The following is a 12,551-nucleotide window of genomic DNA, read 5'->3' as shown; positions in this document are numbered from 1 at the left end:
TGCTCAATATAGATTACTTTTATTTTATAAAACTGTCACCCCCCCCCACCAAAAAAATAAATAAATAAAAAATAAAACTGTTACCCCAAATTACTTTACTAGCTCTAGCTGCAGCTGATGTAAACTCTGTCAGATACCCAAAATGGCTGATAGACATGGAATTTTTCATGCTTACTTTAAAAAATCCTGACCATGCTTAGCCTAAGAAAGCAACTTGGGTAGCAGGAATTTGGTAATTAATGCCATTTGATGTATGGCTTAGCAAGAGTCTTCAACATTATTTAAACAATTTACCAAATTCTGACCACTTTTCCCACCAAAAAAAAAAAGCAAATTAGAAAATTTCAGGAATTTAACTGAAAATAAAGAATAAAAGAAAGTTTGATTCATCTTTCAATACTTTAATGAAATGAGAAACTCACCCAAGGTAAGGCTGTCTAGTTGTGAACAGCATACACAAACCAGAAAAATTAGAAGTAGACTAAAATCTGAACAGTGGGAAAAAGTATTACTCTCAAAGTCAAAGGATCAGATTGGCATAACTATACTGAACAGGCAGCTGAGAAGCAAAGGGCTCTAATCAGAGGTCTTTTATCTAATCATAACTGTAAAACAAATATTATCACATTGCGATCAAATCATCTGTAAAACTAAAATATCAAGGTAATAGAATAAGTTTCTTCACCTATTAGGTCTCACCAAATTTTTATCCTATTGGAGAGTGATTATTTCAATATGCAGACAAAAAAGCAATCCCAAATGCTGCTTTAATTTAAATCACCTACTAGATGACAATTTATTTTCCAACTTCACATTTTCTTCTTGTGCCACGTAATCCTCTGAAACTTCTGTGGTTTGTATTCCTTTTCTTTGCCTGATGGATATCATGGTGTCAAAGACTCACATGCATTGTTCTTCCAACCACTCCTACAAACAACACAGAATTAAGCCACCATCCATATGTCCGTACCCTCTCTGCCAAATACAGCCTGTGCTCATCTGTGTTTTGGAGACTTTACCTGAGCCATTTTCCCTTGCTTAGGACGCCCTCCCATTTTCCCATCCAAACCTTAACCGGCTTTCAAAGCTACTCTCAAGACACAACACAAATATTTCTTTAACACAACCACATTTATGAAGCGCCTGTCCTGTGGCAGGCACTGCCAAGAGTTAGGAGCCCAGGTGAGCATCACAGACAATCCCCTGCCCTTCTTCCAGGAAACCTTCTTTCTTGGGATGCACCAACCCCTACTGATCTCTCCCCTTCCCGAGTCATAGCAGTTACCACGCATTTTGTCACATAATTAGGTAGTTTTATATTATTTTCTATAGTACCAACCATGGAAAAGGTATTAAGTAGTAAATTTGTTGATTGTTGATGGTCTGATTTTGAAGAACTGAAACACTGTTTTGTCTCCGGTATCTGGATTTTGATACTGGTGCTCCTTCAAACAATTCACACTGGAAGCTTTAGGAATATGCCTCAGTGGTGATGGCAGCGGGGGTGTGCCAATCAGGGCAGCTGCTACACCAGGCAGCAACAGTGGGAGTGACGGCAGGGAGCAGGGGCCTGGTTTGGAAGCAGTAAGTGGGAGGCAGGGGAGTGGTGGCAGTGAGTAAGCTGGCTACAGTCCCCCGGAACAGCTGGCGTCACTCCTCCGACGAATGAACAGCGTTTAACCATTTATTAACTATGACCGGTTGCCGGACACGACTGTCGGGGCAGTTTATTAATTCCTAAAGGTAAACAAGTTGCTCTACTGAAAAGAACACACCAATCAACGTTATACCATTCATTCATTCATACAAAAAAAAAAATCTGAGAGGAAAAAGGTGCAAGCACCGAAAATGGAGACTCTGGAGCAACGAGGGAGAAAAGGAGTGTGGGCAAAGTCGTACCTCTACAGATGAGCTTACCCCCAAATTACCTCATCCTAGAATCATGACCTTTCTAAGGGCCCCAAGCGGAGTTGTAAAAAGCCCACAACTGATACAACGTAACACATTAGGACAGAAGGGCAACAAATGTTTAAGTGCCAACTACGTGTGATAACTGCATGAACCCAAGAAACAAAAGTTTGCCCATCAAATTACAAGGAATGCCATCTTAAATGTTTGAAAAGGGAAATGAGAGCGGGTGGTTTTTTTCTCCATTGCTTAGAAGAACCAGCACGTACTGGGCATCCCGGGGCGCTGCAGGGCACATTATTCAGCTCACCTCCGCAACCCAAGCTACACCACCGGAGTCCCCGCCAGACGCTGAGGGGCCGAATAAGTTCAGTAACTCGCTCCGGCTCACCTAGGAAGTGGCGTGGCCGCCGAGGCCGGAGACCACCCAGCCCCTCCCTCCGCCCGCGTGGCCAAAGCAAGAAGTCGCCCGAGAAGGCGCCCCGCCCTCGGCAAACTTGCTCTCTCCCAAGCTGCCGCCCCCAGTCCCGCACGTCGGGAGGACAAGGGGGAGCCCAGTCCCCCACCGGGTCTCCGCAGACGCCGCGAGGGCCGGATTCGCGCCCCCACCCTGAGCGACGCAGCGGGGCGGCCCGCGGGCTTTCGGTCTTCGCGGCAGATTCAGCCGAACGCCGCCACACAAGGGCGGAGCGCCACCCGCCCGCCGGACAGTCCGGGGCCGCCGACGGAGCCTCGCGCCCGTGCGTCCCCTCGCGCTGCCCGCGGCCCGAAACGCAGCCACAGACCTGCGGCCTCAGCCGTCCTCGCGCGCGGCTCCGGACCGGGAACGGGGGCAGCCGGCCGGCCGGCCGGGGTCGCAGAGGGCCGTGGGGGCGGGGCCGCACTACGGCCAGCAACGCGCCGCGGGGAAAGCTAAAACCCAGCAGCCGCGGAGCTTTGTGCTGCACCTTGGAAATGGGGGGCTGGGGGGAGTCACCGCCCCGGGGAGGGGGCGCGCCGGGGAGGCTGGGCCACTGAGGCCGCGCCTATAGGTCCCGGGAGCCGTCCGTCAGCACGGGCCACCTCCCCCTCTCGGGGCGCCCCGCCCCGTCTCGTGCGGCGCCGGCCGGAAGGAAGCGGCGCACTTCCGGCCGCCGGGCTGTAGTGTTGGCTGAGTTCCGCTCCGTTCCGCTATGTCCCGCGGCTCCCGGCACCCCTCGAAGAACATTGGACCCCCGTCACCGACCGAGGAGCCCGAGGCCACCTTCGCCTACGCAGACTCCCGCCACCCCCAGGCCAGAGCGAGCGGCGCTGCTCGGGGGAAGAGGGCCGGGATGCGAATAAGGGTGGCCTCAAGTCGAACCCCGGGTGGGGAGGGTGAGACGGGCTGGGGGCCGCGAAAAACTCTTTCTTGCGCCGGTGCCCTCCTGTCTCCTGTGCTGGTGGATGTGGAGGGGTCAGTAAGGGCCCGGTGGACGGAAGCAGTCCGACCACTCGGACATCTCCCAGCTAACCGCGTTGCCAAGGCCTGGCGCGCCCCCTTCTCGGGTCTTGGCAACACCCCCAGGCCCCAACTGCCGGTGATCTGTGTTTGGAAGTCTTTTACCGACTGCCAGTGAGGTACTTTCGCATCTCCAAAGACGCGCCTCTTTTTGGCGAGGGGGGCAGGGCGCGCTGTCTTCTTCCAAATTTTGTGTAGAATACGTTCCTCTGTCTTCTTAGGCTCCTGTGTTACTCTGTCTCCAAACTAGAGTGTAAGCCTTTTCGGAGGGCAGTTGCTGTGTTGTATACGTGGATATCTTTCTTAATCACACTTTGATGAACAGTAGGTAAAGCCTTTTGTTAGCAGATTCTCCGAGCACATGTTAATTGATTTTTATTAAGGAATGGTCCTCTGGGTCTTCCACCTGTGAAGAGGACTGCTCGTCTGTCTAATTCCAGGAATTACTTCAGCCAGGTGCCTTTCCTTGTTTCCACTGTTTGATATTTTCCTCCTCCTTTGTGTGTCTGTTGCTGTTAATAACAGACACACATTCTGTGTCAATGGGTTGAGGTATCTGCTGGTGGTTTTAATAAAAATAAATGTCAGCTGTTTTTTCAGGTGGCATTTGTCATGTTTTAACATGATTGTTGGTGTCTTTTTTTCATGTTATGGACTTGAGAACAGGGACTGTATATTTATAATCTTTCTCTTTCGCCTTAAGATGCTTTACATAAGATACATTTGTGTGTTTAATAAATACATATGTGAATTGATTCCTCCTTAAGTAGAATTCCCCCTCTCCTCCCCACCTTATTATGTAGGGTTTTTTCTTAAACTGTCTTGCGCACTGGGGAAAAAAACGTCTGTTGTGAAACATGCGTCCCTTGAGTAAAGGAAATAGTACTTGTTAGCAGCTGCTTGTTTTCATATGAAATGGCTTTACTAAGCAAAATAACGCTTTGAGAGCAACAGACATCCACTGCTGAGGGTAAGTCTTGGCAATAAATAAGTTAATTAAGAATGAATTCATTCTGATACAGCAACCATGGGGGTGATGGGTAATGAGCGGTAGACTTTTGCCCCTATTGACCTCTGGTCATGGGCTGTGACTGCAGAGGTCTACAGGAATACTTGTTTGCATTGTGTTTTGAAACCCAGTGGGATCTGGCTTTTCCTCTGTTGGGGCCAGCAATAGTTAAGTTGTGCTGGAACAGTTCAGCTCAAAAGTATGGCCTGGAAACCTGTGGCATCACTATCAACATCATAAGGGAGCTTGTTGGAAATTATCGGGTTCTAGACATACCTACCGAATCATAATCTGTAGGGGTCAGGGACAAATAATTGGTTTTAAGAAGTTCTCCATGTGGGTCTGTGTTCAGCAAAGTTTGAGAGCCATAGCAGGACCTTGCTACTCAAAATATTGTCTGTGGACCAGCTGTGTTGGCATCACCTAGGACCTTAGAAATGTCGGCTCTCCGGCTCTCCCCAAGGCCTACTGAATCAGAATCTGCATTTTAATGTAATCTCCAGGTTATTTGTATGTACGTCACACTTTGAGAAGCACTGCACGCGAAGTCATTAATGTCTTCTTATGGGAAGTCACATCCTTCCCATAAAAGCATCTTGCGTTGGACCAAGGGAGAGAGCTCTCCTTCTCCATTGGCTTTTTCCTGTCTGATGTACGATGTTTGTTCAGTTTTCAGTAGTTTGGCTTAGTAGTATGAACACTCTGGATCACTCTTCCCTTCTGTGGCAATAGACTCTCCCAGTATTCCTCCTCTCTACCTTTCTGGCATTCCTTTTCAGTCTCATGTAAACTCTTCCTCTCTGGCTCATGGCTCCAATTTCCAGTGATATTCTGATCACTTGTAAGTGTTTATGTCCAGGCATAGCTCCTGACAGCCAGGTCCCATACATGTAGTGCCTATTGGAAATTTCCATGTGTGCAGAGCACTCAAACTCAACTCGTTAAAAATTAAACTTTTTCTAATCCCCAAACCTACTTTTCATCCCATGTGCCCCCTTTTCCTAATTGCTGTCAATAACTTAGGAGCCAAACTTGATTCCTCCCTGTTGTGTAGCCCATATATCCAGTCAAACACTGAGTCCCATTGGGTTTATTCCTAAGTATCTCAGGACTTGCCCAACTTTTCCCCATCTCCATTGCCACTACTGTAATCCAAGGCACAGTTTTTTGTCTGGATCATTTCAATAGTCTGCTAACCGATTGCCTTACCACCATTCCTGCCCTTTGGCCTTGTCCACTCAGTCCACCCTCCATATAAAAAACATACTGATCTTACTAAGATATAAGTCTTTCGGTGGCTTACTGGCTTTATATAAAAAGCTCCTTAACAAGCTTGAAAGTACTGCTGTGAGTCAGGCTCCATTTACCTCTCCAGCCTCATCCCTACTTCCTATTCATAAATTTCCAAGTTTTTATAAGTGCCTGACTTAACTACTATTCAGCCTTTAAATTTCAGCTTAAATGATCCTTGCTGCTTGATATTTATATACTCCCCTCTCACTGAATCATAGCTTTTCTGTGTGATGCATAGAATACGGTGGAAGTGACAGTGTGGGACTTCTGAGGCCAGGTCATAAAGACATCCTAGTTTTAGCCTTATCCTCTCTTGGATTGCGCACTTATGGGGGATGCCAGCCACCATGTTGTGAGGACACTCAGACATCGTGGAGAGAAGGCCACATGGGCGGCACCTGGCCTCTGGCCAACAACCAGCCTGCCATGTGAGTGAGCCACCTAGGAGGAAGATCTGCCAGCTCCATGTCATCCATGCCACTCCCAAATATCTCATGCACAGATACATGCGGTAAGAATAATAAATGTTTATATTTGTTTTAAAGCCACTAAGTTTAGGGGTAATTTTGTTATACAATGATGGGTATTCAATATAGTAGTCATCCTCTGTATGGATGTATCATCATTTATTTAATATTGCCCTCTAATTGGACATTTAGATTGTTTCCAGCTTTACCCTGTTACGTGCAGTGCATAGAGAATATCCTTATATTTATGTAATTCTTTAGGATATATTTCTAGAAATAGAATTGCTAGAATTTAAATTAGGATAAACATTGGCAAACTACATTACAAAAGGTTAAAAATTGTATTAATTTACACTTCCACCAATGTGCATTACGGGGCTTATTTCAGTGTCCTTGTCAACAATGGATATTTTTAATCTTTGCCAATCTTAGGCGACAAATGATATATCATTTTAAATGTATTAGGTGGAGATAATATCAGGACATTATTGGCTGTTTGTATTTCTTTTTCTGTGATTTATGTTTTCATGTTCTTTGGCCAATCATCGATTTAATCTTTATATAAAGGGATTAGTTATAGATTATGGATTTTAACATTTTTTTTTGGCCGCACCGCGTGGCATGTGGGATCTTAGTTCCCTGACCAGTGATCGAACCTGTGCTCCGTGCAATGGAAGTGCGTAGTCTTAACCATTGGACCACCAGGGAAGTCCCTGGATATTAACTTTCTGTTGTATACCTTGCAGGTATTTCTCAGTGTTGTGTACTTCATATAGTGTGTTTCGCTTTGCATTGGTTTTCCATTTTCTGTTATCAAGTCTATCATCTTCCCTTTATAAAAGCTTCTGGGTTTTTCCAACATACTTAGGAAAACCTTTACCATCCCAAGATTGTAAAATTTTAAAAATACTTTTTCCTAGTTTTAAAAAATATTGCACCTTTTTAATATGAAGAGAGAGATCTGACAATTTTTTTTCTAATTGGAGAATCAGTTGTTTCACCATCATTCTTACCTTACTGATTTGAATTATCTGCATCACATACTAATTCTAGTACGTATACGGCCTATTTGTAAACTCATTTATTGTGTTTAAATGATTTTTAAAAAGAACTAGTTTGCAACAGTTCTACATACTGTATTTCTTTTAAACACATGTTCTGGCAAGTTTTGCATATTTTCTTGCTCATATAAACTTTATAATCTTTTACCAGTTTCCAAAAAAGAATCCATGGAGATTATTTTACTGGAATTGTATAAAAGGTAAAGAAGTCTTTGAGAGAAATGAGATCTTTACAATACTGAGTATTCTTTTACAGAAACACATATTCAGTTGAAGACAGTTTGGCCCACTTACACATATTTTTGCAACAGTAGTTTCATGCAATCTTATTTTGCCACCTCGTCCACAGGGTTGGTTTTTCAAGTGTGTTAGTAAAAGTCAGAGCAGTAGTCTCCAAACTTTTTGATCTCAAAACTTCATCAATCAAAAATGTTTGTCCTCTCTGTGTGTGAACGTGTGCACGTATGTGTGTGTGTATACATACATATATATACACATTATGTATTGCAATATATGGAAATCCTAATATGTTCTTCCTACATCCCATGGGTTGTTTTATACACTCCTTGCGTATGACCCATGTCAGAGACCTCAGAGATCAGCCGTGTCTACGGCATTCTTCCGAGCCTAGTTTGGCACTCTTGGTCTTAGGCAACCCATGCTGAGTCCTGGAGATCAGCTTTCTCAGTGCTCACAGATCATTCCAGAGTTGCACAGGAATCAGCATTACACCTGAGTCCTTCCCCATACCCCCCCCCCCACCCCGCCTTTAAAATACTTGCCTCCTTCCCTGGGAAGATTCTTAAGAAAAGGTATTATGTAATATTGTTAGTTACTTTTTCTCTCTTCCTTTGATCAACTTCGTATTAACTAGATTTGTAATGGTTTAGAAGAATGAAATTTATAGGCAGATTAGCATAGGTGTATAATTATCCAAGGACTCTATTAAATAAAGTTAACAAAATATTTAAACATTGTCAAGGTTGGTTCATTTTCTTCAACACCTGGTACTCTTCTTCCCTCTACTTGTCTGCTGTTTCCACCTACGCCTTTCTTTTCCATTTCCATGGTTAGAATAACTATTGTATGTTTTTGAATAAGGACACGAATAGTCAGGTTATCCAGTTAAAGCAGATGATGGTGCTTTATCACATAATAAGCTTTTGGCGAAGTGTGATGATTCTTAGATGTTGGCTCTTCTAGTCCACAAACCAGCCTTGGCTGGTCTTTCCAATTTGTTCCCTTGGACTGCTCTAATGTCATTCCCTGCAAAACAGGTATATACAACAGGTGTCTAAAAACCCTAGAAATAGACATTTCCTACTAACAGATGCCAAGGTGTACAGTCTGGCTTGGGATTTTTTTTTTTTTGGTAGGACGAAGTAGGACTTTCAGCCAGAAATGTATGTGTTTCTAATACCCTCAAATTCAGATATTTTATCATGCCTTAAATTATGGCTAATCTAGCACTGGGTTGGATTTTCACTAACACTTAACCATGTGCTGTCCCCAGATCTTCCTGAGTCCACCCATGGATGTTAATAAACTAGCCTGAAGGACTTACGCTTAGGAATTCACAGGCTTCATTGCATCTCACCAGGCCTGAAAGCTGCTAGGACTCAAACGACCCCAATAGTTGTGTGGAGATTGGAGTAGGTAGGCTCTGTCCTTTTGTGCTCCCCACATGATGGAGGAACGAATACAGCTACCTCTGAGAGGTTTTTAATCACAGTCTCTTGATGGCTTTACATTTTTTTCAGTCAAGATACCAGGAAACAAAGTTTGTTTCCTCTCACAACTGTCACCAACCAGTTCATTTATATGAGCATACGTTCTCCGTGGTGATATTACCCCCTCCGCCCCCAACAGGGAGAAAATTGGCTCTTGGGGGTTGGAAAAAACCTTATTCTTTTAATGTATAAAGTGCAGATATACAGTATATCTTAGGTATTCAAATTTCATGGAGGGGGGTGATCAGGAAAAGTCTAAAAAAAAGTTCCTTAGGGACGTGATAATGAAAAAAAGGTTGAAACGCTGATACAGATTAAGTTTTGGTGGTTGGAACACCGGCCAAATTCTAGAGTTTAACTTTTCTCTTGTATTTTCACTATGCGTAAGTGTATGTGTGTGTGTTGGAGGCGTGGGGGGAGACTGGAAATAATGTTAAGTTACATCAGTGGATAGTGGTTAAACGCAAATGCTGGTTTGGATTTTATCTTTGCCCGTTCTGCCGTTTTCCGACCTGGTCATAAGTCTCCTCGGTGAAACTAGCAGAGCTACATCCCAGGCCCACAGGACAGCACCCCATATGAAGAGGCTGGCTTTAGGGCTGGACTGCAGGTATGCTTCAGAATTAGGATTGCTCTGCACCCGAGTCCTGCAGGTGAAACAGTCCTTGTGCGATGGTTAGAAGACTGAGTTCCGTGTGAGAGCTTTGCATGGTCAGAGCCAGGCCATTTCTCACCGTTTCCAAGAACTGTTACCTTTCCCTAATGGTCCAGTGCATGGCACTCAATCCTGTATAGTTAGCGGCTGATTATACTGAGCGTATACAATTTGAAATACCATTCTCTCTCCTTGGGCCTAAGTTTTGCCAATGCTGCCCGCTCATCAGCTGATTTAGGGAAAGGGCCATTTTCACATAGTCCTTAATGGCGGTTTATAGGTGTGAGAGAATGATTATATGAACTTAATGTCATGGTAACAGGGTAATGTTCTGACACTTTCTCCCAGGCTGTTGTCTTTTTAGATGTGACATGAATTGTATACAATATTCTAGGTACCAGGTTTGTCTTTTTTGGGTATATTTTAAGAGATACGATATTTTGTTGCGAGTATCCTTCCTCAAAACACAAAGCAGTATGGCTCTTAGAGTCCTTTCCAAGGTTGTAACACGTAGCTTTGATACCATGATTTATAAGGGCGTTTAATGCGTCCCTGCCCCCAGCACACACAGTGAGTGCTCAAACCATGATAGGAACCACTGTTTGAGCTCACAGATGGCCAGGCCTTTTATACACATGGTTGCTGATCTTCACAACAACCCTACAAGGTTTAAGTATTACCATCTGTTTTACTGATGCAGAAACTGAGGCTCAAAAAAAGGTTGAATGCCTTACTCAAGGTCACATGGCTTCGAACCAACACCATCCAGAACTGTCAGAACTCAACTAGGTATCTTACAGACGATCTTCTCATTTAGTCCACATAACTCTCTGAGGTTGGTATTATAAAATCAATTTCACATTTCAGAAAATAGAAGACATAACTGAACTTACAAGAGGTTCAAAAAGGTAAAGCCAAACTATATTTCAAACCAGCTGAGGTAGCAAAATACCCACTCAGTGTGCAGCTGGCAGGCCGTCCACCACCCATGTCCTCCCCTTGCTTCAGATGGGACACAGTGACCGCTTTCCCGTTAGGAAGATCCACACTTTTTTCCTGTGATTACAAAGTGAGTTTTAAAAAGTGTCACATAGTACACTGGAGCCTCTTTATCAGCATTTGCACACGGAGCACAGGGGTGCTCCAGCTGGGCACAGATTCTGAAGGGCCTCATTTTTAGTTTTTTAACCTACAGGGTGATACCCTGCATGGATTCCAATCTTAGCATTATGGAAAGGCACGACCTCACCAGTTGTATTCTCATGCTTCATATGGAGAAGGGCTTGGAAAATGAAGATAACTTGGAAACCGCTGGTTTCCTACAATTATTTAATTATTCCAGCATAACTATTTTTTGTAGAATGTGAGCTGTAGAGATCAGAAATAAATACAGCTTATGATCTGAACTGTATCCTGCTGTACTTTTTCTCACTAGCCTGAAACAGAATTTTCTAACACCTTTTGTGGTTGGAAATACTAAGTTTAAACGGGATTGCAGATATAAACAAAAAAGAGCAAGATGTAGATTGATGTGTCTGTTTCAGTAAAATGCAGCCACATTATTGCTGAAGTATGGATACTAAAATTAATAAAATGACAAGTAGAAAAAACCCAGAAATCTGGAGATGTGCACTAAGCCTTTAAATAACATCAGGTACTAATAAAAGACCTGAAAAATGAATAACTTGTTTTATTTTGTTGAGGGTCTCTTCAGGTCATAATTTTCTATTGTGTACATATTTAAGATGACATACTTTATTAATAACTCAACATTTTACAATTACTGATACCAGTGGCAATGACATGGACAATTATTCTTAATTTTTCCTTTTAACAGAGGATAAAGCTGAGAAATTAGAAAGATAAAATAGGTCTATTTTATCAGCTCATGGTCAAGGATTCATTATTTTCTGATTTGTGTAAATATAACTCCGTCCACCTAACACATCATGTCCTTTTCAAGCCAAGGCCCCATCTACGTCAGCATTATCATGGAAGTATCTGTCTTACATTCAGTTTTGCAAACTGTTCCTGAATGGTGCCTTTACTCTCTGCATTAAGTGACACAACTGGCGTAAACGTGGTTGAGTTAGGAAACAAAACAACACCAACATCTTATGATTTTGTTCTATAATGGTAAGAATTTATATTAGATGCCTAAAATTAAACTTTTAATTCAAAGGAAGATCTACTAGAATCAACTTTCGCAAGGCAAACAATTTAAACAGGAATTACTCATATTGGGAAAAAAAAATCGATAAAAACCAAGTATGTCATAATCTTACAAACACTTTATGGTCTAAATGAGAAAACTGGATGCAGTATATTAATGTACCACCGGAAAAATGAGGTCTACAGTCCCCCAACACAACACACAAACCAGATTTTGCTGCACATCTAGGACTCTGGAAATGGTTTAAGCATCTTACAGTCATTTGAATTCTAAGATATAAACCAAAACATACTATCTATTGTATGGCATCAATTAAAAACAGAAACTCACTCTGAGAATTTATAGGGCCAAAAATGTTCATTTTACATCTTTGCTGCTTGATTCGGAAGAATCTATGTAGGCGAATACTGTGACTTTTTCTTAATCTGCCAATTTAGTCAACAGTTCTACATCAAAGCCAACTACAACCGCCACCCAACCCCAGAATCTGATTTTAGACTCAGACAAGTTATTCATTATAAAGAGGTGTGTCTAAGACTTTTCTTTATATCCTGGATTATGCAAGTCAATGGTCACCGCAGTTGAGTGGATTAGCTGCCACGGTTACCTCCCAACCGCAGTTAGATATGCCGGTGGCATGACCACATCACAGAAAGGGTGAAGCAGAGAGGGTACCATCAGCACCATAAGGTTGTCAGGAGGAAAACAATACTTTTTAAAAGCGGCATTATTTATTATTTAATTATGTTGTTATTTTAAACAAATTGTGTTTGGC

At 43.0% G+C, this 12,551-nt stretch overlaps 1 protein-coding gene across 4 annotated transcripts in view; it reads right to left on the bottom strand.

Moving 5' to 3' along the window:
* Window positions 1–2,832, bottom strand: part of DPY19L3 (dpy-19 like C-mannosyltransferase 3) — a 73,018-nt gene extending 70,186 nt beyond the window's left edge. For 2 of the 4 annotated variants that reach the window (XM_019941004.3, XM_073795743.1), the window contains exons 1-2: window positions 2,694–2,832; window positions 786–927 (exon numbers count right to left, since the gene is read on the bottom strand). In XM_019941004.3, the coding sequence (XP_019796563.1) occupies window positions 786–888 (103 nt within the window). In that variant the 5' untranslated portion in view covers window positions 889–927; window positions 2,694–2,832. Of the gene's footprint in view, window positions 1–781; window positions 928–1,339; window positions 2,256–2,693 lie in introns of those variants that run through there. The other 2 variants (XM_033844544.2, XM_073795744.1) reach the window with 2 other exon arrangements.
* Window positions 2,833–12,551: the final 9,719 nt, after the last annotated feature.

Source organism: Tursiops truncatus, chromosome 19 (genome assembly GCF_011762595.2).
Source record: "Tursiops truncatus isolate mTurTru1 chromosome 19, mTurTru1.mat.Y, whole genome shotgun sequence".
NCBI classification, from domain to species: domain Eukaryota; kingdom Metazoa; phylum Chordata; class Mammalia; order Artiodactyla; family Delphinidae; genus Tursiops; species Tursiops truncatus.
Note: the sequence above shows the minus strand (reverse complement) of the source record. Positions and strands in the feature narration are given on the sequence as shown.